Source organism: Bacillus rossius, chromosome 3 (assembly GCF_032445375.1).
Source record: "Bacillus rossius redtenbacheri isolate Brsri chromosome 3, Brsri_v3, whole genome shotgun sequence".
Classification (NCBI taxonomy): Eukaryota; Metazoa; Arthropoda; class Insecta; order Phasmatodea; family Bacillidae; genus Bacillus; species Bacillus rossius.
This window is the reverse complement of record NC_086332.1, coordinates 67,340,330-67,352,403: the sequence shown is the minus strand read 5'-3', so window position 1 is coordinate 67,352,403 and position 12,074 is coordinate 67,340,330. Positions and strand designations below refer to the sequence as shown.

The window sequence follows — 12,074 nt, the reverse complement described above, 5'->3', positions numbered from 1 at the left end:
TGCAGGACATTCTGTATATGCTACTCTTGTGGCTTAAAACTTCCTATATTCTTGGTTCTAGCTTCTTATTATGCTTTTATTTGCTTAGCTTTAACTTTGACAGTGTGAGAAAATGAATTTTTTTCGCTTGGCAATCCTCTGCCATACATTACATGTGATATACAATATGGAAATTTTTTTATTGGACTCATCCAATATTTAAACGAATCGTGAGGCTTAGATAATGTTTGATGAACTTTTATCATTGATCAATATTTACAGTGCACATTAACGTAAATTGCAATAACGATACGAGCTTGACAGTTATTAATTTTAACCTATGAGACATATCTTAACCCATTCTTAGAAATTATAGATCATTAACTTGGTGGCATACACAGCTTGAAATTATATACTATAGTTCTACTGATATTACATACATCATTTAAATTCTAGAGTAGTCTGAGGTGCTGCAATGTTTCTGCATGATGGTTTGAAAATGCGAGCATTATGTATAGATGGCGGTACACTAAAAAAAAACAATTCCTCATAAAAATACAGCTTCAAATAATAATACCTGATAATTCAAAAGTAAAACAGCCAGGAAAGTTTGCTCATCCGCAAGCACCAAGTAAATTCTCAACTTTTCTGGCAACAGAGTATTTATTCCTTTAGCATTTCTTAGACAATAAGAAGAAAACGAAAATCAATTCGCAGATCAGATCCCATAACTCATTTTTAACTGTTTATTTTAACTTCAAACATATTACACATTCCTTTCTCGCTTCTGTTTTATGGTCCGTGGCTCATTTTCCTCGCTTGTTAATGAGATGACCTAATGCGAGAAAGTAGGCCCCGTAGTGGAAGACCAATGGCTTTGCTAAATGTCCACCACGTTGACTGTATCTTTACTACGTCAAGGCTGTACCTGCGGAGTGTAGACGTTTATGAAGAGGCAGTCCTCGGCGCCGTTGCCATCACGATCGACACAGTTTGACCTGAAACTAGTGGCTTCCCTCACTCCGGACCAAGACTCCGGGTCTTGCGGTGCCTGGAACAGTGTACGACAACCACATCTTCAATTACTAAGGTTTCTTTAGGAGTTATTCGTCTTCTCTCAGTAACTGTAATGATGCAAGGTAAGTAAGGCAGTTTCAGATAGACGCACACTGGTTGACAATGCACGAACGGCACGAATAACACGATTTAGTTCATGTGGTACGCACACTGCATTCGGAGCATCGGAATTTCTGATAGTGTCCCCCATCCTCTGTGGCATTCTATAATCCGCATACAGAGTTATTGTGCCCTCACTGATTCCCAATCGGCATTGACGACATCCGATACGTACGACACGGATAAGAGCGCAGTCTTATTTGATACTTGTCCAATGTAAAGGATGATTAAATCCATTGACCAGTTCGATTCGTGCCGTGCGTACATTGACGATTTTTATGTGCCTAACTTTAAATTCCCCCGGTGGAAACTGATCACTAAATTACCTATAATTATAAAAAAACCAAAAAAAGAAAGTAAGCCAAAAATATTTAATTGTAGCGTTGTAATTTGTCTTCCAATGACTACACTCGCCAGGTGTGACATGGTTCAAAATTTCAGAGTACCTGCGGCTGTCTGCGCTCTGTTGAAATTTAATTTGTTTTCGTTGCAATTTATTACTGAAAAGTACTCACGGCACGTACTAAAAATTACATCCTACTTACATAGAAGCAATTATTACATCATCTCTATGAAGTGCTTAGGGGAATGAGCGCAATGAATTTCTGTCCACCTACTGTGATTCTGTTTTCCATGTTTCTCAAAATAACATTAGGGTAATGATGGAATTGTATGTACCATACATATACCATATTTAATTACTGCCTTACTTTATCTGCATTGTATCCTTTGCATATGCCTGTCTTTAATGAACTGGTGACAATATATATTAAAGAAAAGAAACATCTCAGTTAATGGACTGTATTTCCCCACTGAATACTCTTGAGGTGGAAATTTTTTCCTTAACTATCTAGGTAAATGTATAATGATAAATCAACCTGATTATTAACACATATATATAATTTAATTCCTTAAGGTAAAAAATGTTGTTGCAAATATAAACATCACAATATTGTTATTTGGTTATAACAACACTAAATTAAGCACGAATAGAGCTTCAAGAAAATATACTGCAATATAAGTAGTTTGTAACGCCTTGCTATTTATGCTTTTTAGTATATAATTATTCTTGCGATAAGAAACGAGGAATACTTCTTTATTTTTTTCACTGTACGAGTAGTTATTAATAAGCAGATACCCCCAAAACAGAAAAATGACAATCGTCATACAATACGGACTCTTACTTGTATTACTTTTAAAAGATTTTCATTATAATTGCATTTTTAGTAAAGTAGCTTTTTGTAATGTTTGTAGATTTTAGAACGAAATTCCCCTTGTTAGCAACTATTATTATTTAGAATCTCTTTGGTCACAAGTAAGGAGTTTTGCCCCTGAACTTAAGTACGTGTTCTGATCATCTCTGCCCACAGTTTCTATATTTTACTACAAGCATCTTGTATTCCCCTGCTCCTGACGAACACTCACCGCAAATCTAAGGTTGCCCACAGGTGGCTTGGCGTAGGGAATGCCAAGGAACTTGAAGTACTTGGTGCCATCGGCCGTGGAGTTTACCGCTCCCCGGAGAGTGCCCTGGGGGATCTCCACCGTAGGCGATTCCTCGTACGACTACAGAACAAGAAGTTACCTCAACTGGATAACGATCATTTTGTCACACATTTATTCATTCACAAACATTTTTTTCTACCATGTTATTTAAAAAAAAAAATTATTTCGTTAGTTCAGGAGACGGCATGCTGTGACGTAGTTGAAGTCACTTTTTTTCACATCGTCGTCGCCAAACTGTCACTCCAGAAAAATTTCAGAAATAGTGCTTGACCACGTCTGATGATGGCTAGTAAAACTGGACTGGAATCTCCTTCGTTGAACACAGTGCCTCTAATAAAATGCAGTCATTAAAAAATCCTGTTTGCACAAAGCCGACACTACACCTCAGCCAATGTTTTGGGCGTCTAACCAACATGGTGAAGCCCATGAGCTGATAAATAAAAGGTTTCACCCGGTCACCATGTAATCACGCAAACGTGGCCACTCCCTGTGTCAGATAGTGTTTGCGCCAAAATTTAGTCTCTGAGCAGCCTAGTTGCACACACAAAGTCTCAAATTAACAGAACACTTATTAATGTGATTAATCATACTGCGGGTTGGACTTATACCTCTCCACCGCATGAAAGCAGTGAGGTAGTGAGTACACTCATGGGGAACACTTGTTTATAGTCACTACCATAAGATCTCCGGGACACAAGATATTCTGTTTGGAAAATACGAGAGAATTAACTAAGACAGTTATTTTGTAAGGAATTGTACGTACTCTGTAGTCTGTCTTTTCTGAGGCTTAGAAAATTTTACTTTTTTTTTCCCCCTTCATCAAATGAGTAGATTCAAGAAGCAGGATTCCACCAAAACAGATAAAATGACAATCGTCATACAATACGGACTCTTACTTAACTTATTTAGTATCTAACGAGTGTAATCAAAATTAATATTTTTAAAGAAAAAATATTAGTATTTTTTCTTAATCTAATGTAACGTACCTAACTACATGGCGGCATATTTTATTTGAAAGAATTCCTACCACAAAAATAAAAGTATCTTTATATTACCAAAATATAGATATTTAGAAACTCTTTAGTAAACAATAAGAAGCTTTTGCCCCTGAAATAAAGCACATTTCATCTATGTTCATAGGTTCTATATTTTATACCGAACAGAATCTTCACGGATATATTAAAATCAAAGAAATTATTTTACTTTGGAAAATATGAAATCAACAATTGTTATAGGGAAACGAAAAGTAATTTTCAATATTAAATTGCATATAAAAGATTTGTTATCCTATCAGATTTGTACATTTATCAGAAAACGTCTATCATTTTTCATACAATGCTTTGAAGTTTAAAATATATTATTTTTATGATGCTTATAAGTTTAATATTTACGCCGATTTTAGAAATGAATGTTAGGTTAGGCAATTGTATATTTGGAACAAAAGTGTCTCGTGAGTGATAATAAAAATGATAATAAAAAAACAACTTTTACATCAATTAAACTGCAATCCTTAAAGGATGTCTTCTTTTGAATTCGATTCATAAGCAATATGTGGGGCCTTAAAATTTGTAGACTTTTTTTTTATAAACATATCACAAACCACTATAGATAAAACCGCAAAAACATAGAAAGTTCTTTGATAACAAAAAATGTAACACTTCTTAATTTATGTTGGTATCATTTAAACTCCATTACTCTAATGACATGAGATTAGTCACTACTCAAGCCTCTATCACATAATATTTTTTGAATATTAACTGGAATTTTTTATCATTATCATTCTTATAAGAATAAACATAGTTTCTTTCTTATTAGAACTTACTAATGTTCATTAGTTGAAATCACCCCCGTGAATATACATCTAAAATAAATAAAAATTTAGCTTTTGTTTTCATAGTGAGCACTAAAAGTATGTGTGTTTTGACACGACCAACCTTATTTTTTACTCTTTTATTTTTTAAATGAATATCTATAGTTGTTAATAATATGAGTATTGAGTGACTAACTCCATTTAGAACAGATTTAGTCAAAAGTAAATTTAAGAAAATACAAAAAAGAGTTTTATAATGATTAAATTTTAAATTTTTTTTACAACTGAGCGTGTATTATCATGAGTAATATTTAACTGAGGATTTAAAAATACAATTTAACATGTAATCATAATTATTTATTTTCGGAGTATAAATTATTTGGAAAGGCTATTAAAACCCTTAGCAGCAATTTACTTAGTAAGCAATTAGTTTCTAGGTGCTTAAGGAAGAAACTTGTAGTTACGACAGAGAGGGAGGTGATATTAAACATCCATGGGTATCTATTCTTACGTAAAATATCACCTCCCTTCGTTCAAAGACCAATATCGATGGTAATCCCACGAAACACCTCAATTTTCTCACAGTGGCGCGAGTAAAAAGGGACACCAAAACATCCAGCAATGTCGTTGAAAAGGAAATATATGTATTCTATAAATGTTCGTGCTGAACGAGCACAAATACTAAGAGATCAGTTCTGAGATGTTTTGACGTGACGTGTTTACGTGACAAACGTCACGAACTCGAGCCTCCAGGCACCGACTGTCATTGTAACTGTGACTTACCTCCAGACCGCCGACACTTGCCGTTAAGGCGAGACCAATAAGGAGCAGCGACCAAGGAGCCATCATATCTGCCAGTGACTGTCTGCCAGTGACTATCTCTTATATACTGCTCGTCGACACGTAAAGGCCGCTGTGCTGATAAAGCAGTCAGTAATCATCTGACAGTAAAAATTCCTGCAAATATTTCCAGCTGTTTACTCTAACACTTCTTTGTCTATGGCATCAAACGTACTAATATGGAGTAAACTACGAAACGTGCATGCAGCAATTAATATTTAGCATAGCACGATTGTTATTATATTATAAAATTAGTATTCGAACTTTCATTACATAAACGGAGAAGCGAATTTTTAGCCAAATGAGGCTTTGAAATAGTCTCGAATATAAATTTGGGTCTAGTTCGGCTTTGACCTTATGTTTAAATTTAACTGACTTATTCAGGCAAGCGTTCGCTGACGGTTTAACGAAGGCAAAACCATTGGTTAAAATAATACCTAATAAACTTTTCTGAAGCTCTAAATAATTCAAGTATGGTAGGTAGCCTACTTATGTAACGTACAAACTTTCACTTGCCTAGCATAAAAAAAATTTATCCTACATTTGGCATTAAAAACAATTGTTTAGGTTAATAAATATTTTAACACCTAACCCCATTTCCAAATCACCCTAACGGTGTACATAGAAACACTTTTCATAAGTGTAATAAAAACAATTAGCTTTGTTGTGTCATCTTTAAAGTTTTATCTTTCCATTTCCATCCCTTTTTCTGTTATTATTTTGCTTGTGCGTTTATATAATGGTTGTTCATCACAAGTACTAAAAGATAAGTATATGTATTCACAACAGATAATATAAAACCTTATATATTATCACCTCACTCTTAAAATTTAAAAACTTTTTAAATTAAAGATGTACCTATTTACGTAGATAAAAAACGCGGTGATCTGACTTTCATAACACTCATTGGCATTACATTAGATAAGCGTACAGATAAAAATGACACGTAAAATTCCAGGCTTGATATCTTGACACTAAAGTGGAGAGGTGGGTAACATTTTCCCCCGCAAAGTTAATATGTGATGGAAAACTGGTTTATAATTTTTGTGAATGAAGTTTATAATACTCTAAGATCCCACCGTGTGATTAACACGTCCATGTGTTTATTAATTAATATACAATTTTTATAGATAATTATTAATAGAAAAATATGGTTCTGCCGGGTTGCCAATCAAAATATGGTCGCAAGTATTTAAATTTTATTTTTATTAATTATTTTTTAACTTTATAGTTTATTTGTTATATAAATATTCTATGATTCAGTTCAAAGAGAAATATGTAAGGAACAAATAAAGTTGGGGTTGCCGCTTCTCACTTGGCCGCAACCTCTTGTCAACCAGGTTTAAACACGTATAACAACGTTAAATTTATACGTTCATAACGTATTTGAATGACTCGTATATTAATTGCAAGCTAATTTTTTTCTCTATACGATGGTATACAGTTGCCTACGTTTAATTGCCCACAAATAGGGGTTTGCCAACTGTTAAATTTACCAAAGTGCCAGAAAGAGTAGGCTCACCACACCAATGCCGTAGTAGTCTGCCATCTGTCCGTCGTTTCAAAACTAATAATGCGCATATTTTGTCGATAGGTAAGATGCCCAACTTCAGGCAGAAGTAGTAAGAATGACTTGAAAAAACAAAATAAAAAATAATAATAAATAATAAATTTCTATTTTCAGTTGCATTCTAGATCATATCAAGATAATAAAATTATTTTTAAAGTCATGTAGGCGTGTGTACTTACAATTTATAATTCCACAAAAAATGAAGAAAATATAATATTTATTACAACAGAAATTAAACAACACATTGTAAAATCATCGGATAAATAATAGTAGCAATATTACATTTTCGTGTAATTTAATCATCGTCTGATTCATCGCAGCTGTCATTCTCATTGCTACAAATAGCAGAATCAACAGCCTTCTCAGATAAGTCTTTAATTGAATCACAAATGTATCTTCGACTTGCAGTGGTGTTGAGCTTCCAACGTACCATGCGGGTTTTAAAGAACTGTTTAAAAATCAACCGTTATTTTCAACGCTAAACTTGACACAATCCGACTCAGTCGCATTTAGCCACTTCGAATTAACAAACACCGTCCACAACAATTTTTGTTATAAGGATTTCCAGCATGGTGGAATATTGGTTGAGTTGAAACAATTTACTTGTATCATAAATTTTTCGTTGCTTTTTGTTGTTGCATACATTTTGTTGAACATTAAATATCTTGCAGCATTTATACTATGACAATTTCTGATTCCATACACAAGAGTAGATAGTAAACTCTTGGACTACTTCAATTTGTTTGTCATCAAAAATGTCATTTGGGTTAGTTGATGACGCGAATAGCTGCTGAATTTCACGTTCTTAGAAAATATATTGAAGGGCCGGGATTTTCTTTTATTGAAAAATAGGTACTGTCATATCTGTGATTGCGTAACATGTTGGCAGCGCAAGGCATAAAGTAAAACCTAATTTCATCACCAATTCCGTACGAATAATGTAAGTTTTGTCTTTATTATTAAACTGTTTTGATACACTGTTAGTTAATTAAATTTGTAAAGTAATAAATTTGTGTAAATTACCTAGAAAAATGACTAGGACAACAGTGTCAGTCGCTTTCACCAGAATAGTCGAGTTTTAATGCATTTTGCTTACATGAAATACAATTCTTGTATCAGCTTCCTCATGTTGACATGCTTATTCAATTTATTCTTGTTTGATAATACGGTTTTCAACTGAACAATATGAAAAACACCGTTCTTCGCCTGTAATATAAACTGTTTTGTTTTTCAATACTGAAGCAAAAACAAATCGTCACCCCAGTGATCAGCTAAAAATTTAACCAGAGCTTCTTTAAAACGATAATTCTTCAAACTTGCTGAAAAATCTTTAGGTCTAAGTTGCAACAGACCATTAATCGTATAGGGAATATAATTTCTTCTCGATCCTGTCGTTCGCAATTTTTTTATGGAAATCGCTAGGTATCAATCAAATATATGTACTTTGTAGGCATTTTTTGAACAAAGCTTTATGAGTGTCGATTCAGCTAGCTTTAGCAAATGTTTGTGGTAAAGTAGAGCCAATATGATACATATAGTAGAAATCACCAATTATTACTTCTTGTTTGATAAATGGTGTTGTGAACCTACTATTTCTCGAGCTTATATTCATTCAATAGTTGGCAACCCCTATTTGCGGCCACTTCTACAAAGGAAAACATATACCATCGTTTAGAGAAAAAAATTAGCTTGAATTTGATATACGATTCATTCAAATACGTCATGAACGTATAAATTTAACGTTGTTATAGGTGTTTAAACCAGGTTGACAATAGGTTGCGGCCATGTGAGAAGCGGCAACCCAAACCTTTTTCGTTCTTTACATACTTCTCTTTGAAATGGATTATAGAATATTTTATAACAATAAACAAAATAATAAAGATCGCAGGCTTTCACGGCCATTGTCTGCATTTTCTTGGTTTCTGGGTTTAGGCCATGTTAGGTAATTGTCTTGCAACGTTTCGGCAGTCATTGCAGCTGCCATAATCAGTTAGACTGTCTGACTGACTGGTGCGATTTTTTTTCCTAACCTAACTAAAACTTAGTGTGTTGGGGGAGGGTTCCGGGTTAGGGAGGGAGACTAAGTGCGTCTCAGGCCGAAGACCATACGCTCTAAACTTGCAGGGGTTAGCCATGCAGGAGGGGAAGCATGCATCGTGTGCTAGGAGGGGGATTGGCCAGCCATGGCAGCTATTGGTGCCATGACTAACTCCCCTTACTGACTATACTAGACTAAAACTAGATAAGTTGAGCCCAGGTAAAACCTGCATAGACACAGGGATAACCCCGGGCTCTGACATTCGGGATGCAAAAATTTCTTGCATTAAAATCAAGCAGGAAGCTTACGGGAGACAGAAGGATGGATCTGGAAGAAGAGTTGGACAGAGTAGAAAAGACTCTACCATGCAAGGGGTTGGGGGCTTGGACATTGCTGTCCGCATTGGGTTGGGTGGCACTGGTTGTTTCGGGGGCGACATTTGCCGTTTCCCGCCGGGCTGCCATCCAGCCCATTTAAATTAGGAAGAAAGAAAAATACTTTGTTTAATTATTTAAGATGTAATTCAAAATCTCATGCCTTTCAGAACACAGCAGGCTTGAGGTGAGGCCAGCCAGGCGGGCCATGCCATCAGATATGAGGGTCAGCCCTAATACGACAGGCAGAGAACCCGAGGGGGTCAAATCATACACCTGCGTGCTTCGCACTGTTCTGAATCATGCACAATGTTTGTTTATGGCAATTGTGTTTATTTTGGGTGATGGGGGGAGGAGTTTCGCATTTTTAACGCGAAATTTTTAGTGTGATAACAGCTAAATACTTAATCTATTTATGACGAACTGCCAGCAATGCAAGTGTATGAATGAGTTTTGCCCGCCAGTCCGCAACCACGTGGTTGGGGTCCGGCCTCGGCTGTCGCAGGCGGCTGTGATTGGCCGTCTGCTCAGCCAATCGCTCAAGCTATGGGGGGCGATGCGCGAGGATTTATTTCGGGCGTTTGTATTTTTGTGTTATGTCGGGATCATAATTTCCGAGTGAGGAAACATGCGTATTTAAACTGTTTACACATTTATCATAGAATGTTTGTGTTATACGAATGTAAAAGTCTTGTAAAGTTTCCGATTCCGTTACGCGATGCAAAGCTTCTACAAGACAGTATTCTGGGGCGTATGTAGCGATTCGAATACATTTTTGTTCTGAATTCGCTGTAGTTTCTGCAAGTGTGTGCGCGCTGCGGTTTCCCATACAGGGGCTGCATATGTTATGAATGTTATGATGGGGTGGATAAGAGCTTTGTAAAGCAGCAAGCCGTTTTTGACAGTGCTGCCGCGTCGCCTGCTCCTGACTGGGGACTGGGTATAGGGAGCTGATTCTAGTCTGCGCTTGTGTTCGTTTGGCGTCTATGTGATTGCGCCATAGCAATTTACTGTCCATATGTAAGCCTAGATATTTAACTACGTTTTTGTGGGGAATGTTTTCGTTGAACAGACTAATGTGTGGCCTTTTGTCGACAGGTGTAATGCGTTAGTGTGTAAACACAATTATTGCTTCGGACTTAGTTGTATTAACTTTGATTCGCCAGGTCGTGCACCAGTGTTGGAACTTGGTGAGTGCGACTTGTAGTCTGTCTATAGCTAGCTGGAGATTGTGGGACCTGCTATACAGCACAGTGTCGTCTGCATAGCAGCCTAGCTTGACGAGGCGGTGTGCGGGGCGTGGCATATCGCTTACGTATATATTAAAGAGGACAGGGCCTAGGATGCTACCTTGTGGTACTCCTGCTCTTATTTGTTTGATGTTAGATAGAGCCCCTTCAGTAGATACTCTGAAAGTTCTGTCTTTTAGGTACGACGCGACTAGCTTGATGTAGCAGTCTGGGAAACATATCTGACTATTTGAATGTATAATGTTTGCATGAATAGTTTTTAAATTAGCCCCGCATGAAATACTCTGTCTAAGGCTTTTTCTACATCTATAAATGTTGCGACTACGTAGTCTTTTACATTAAATGCGCTCGTTATTTCTTCGGTGAGACGCACGAGTTAGTGTACTGTCGAATGTGTACTGCGAAAGCCGAACTGTTCATTCGGAAATATGTTATTTTCGTGGATGTGTACGTTGAGTCGGTGTAGCAAAATACTCTCGGCGACTTAAGATTCTCTGTAGAGTTGTCATCTCCCAGAATACTTCTTACGGAGCCAGAATATTATCATGGTTGGGCTAGAACATTCAGGCCTACTGTTTTGGCGGTTTAGGATCTCTTAAAATAATTGAATGAAATATTTTCATTTACCAACAGGTAATAAGTGATATTCCTGTATTCAACAAAGTTTTAATTATTGATGCACCTGTACAAAATAAAAATATTCTATACATCGTTTGATATGATATGATTCAAGGTACCATTTATATTATTTTTAACACTATAACAACAAATATTTTCGGGCAAAAATGTACAAGTAGGAATTTCTGCGGATGCACGACAAAGCCCCTTAGTACAAGTTCCGAAGACGTCATTGAAACTTACCTCCTGGCCGCCAGCCTTCGTCGACATTGCTATTGCACAAAATAATTTAACCGACCAAGTAGCTATTCTTCCAATGAATGGAAGCTCACTATTAGTCTCTTCACCTTTATACGTTTAGTGTCACTTCAAAGATCACAGTTCTAATAAAGCTTACATTAAGTTTTATAGTTTAACCACAACGAGTAACCGTAAATGAATTTATATTATGAAAGTTGCCCTTGCTCAGTTTGTTATCACCTGCTTGATTTTCTTGAAGAAATTATTTTTATTGTCCTTTTATTGACATGCATTTATTATCTAACTATGTAATCAAATGTTGGATGTCGATTTTAATCTACTTCTAATTGTCATATCGATATTAAACTTTGCAAGTATGTGTAATCCAGAAGACAGTAAAAAATATCAAGGTTATGATCCGAAGAGAGAAGGGGGAGGATCATAGGGGAACAAACCACTACTTTCGAGTTATGGGTAAAAAACCACAACTTTCGAGCTATGGGCAATAACCATTTTCATCGTCTATCCACGAGGCCAGGGCATGGTGGGAAATTTTCCCGGCGGTAGGCTGCCCCGCTTCCTGTTTGAGCTGTTTCGGCAGTTTTGGGTCTCTTAAAATTAATTGAAACAGCACAAGTGATTGGCTGGACCGAGGAATAAAGGGCCACAGCAC

At 36.2% G+C, this 12,074-nt stretch overlaps 1 protein-coding gene across 1 annotated transcript in view; it reads right to left on the bottom strand.

Moving 5' to 3' along the window:
- LOC134531312 (uncharacterized) overlaps nucleotides 1-5,327 on the bottom strand; it is a 69,444-nt gene extending 64,117 nt beyond the window's left edge. The window contains exons 1-3 of the mRNA XM_063367006.1: nucleotides 5,255-5,327; nucleotides 2,581-2,721; nucleotides 908-1,030 (exon numbers count right to left, since the gene is read on the bottom strand). Coding sequence (XP_063223076.1) covers nucleotides 908-1,030; nucleotides 2,581-2,721; nucleotides 5,255-5,320 — 330 coding nt within the window. The 5' untranslated portion in view covers nucleotides 5,321-5,327. The remainder of the gene's footprint in view (nucleotides 1-907; nucleotides 1,031-2,580; nucleotides 2,722-5,254) is intronic.
- Between the last annotated feature and the right edge of the window lie 6,747 nt (nucleotides 5,328-12,074).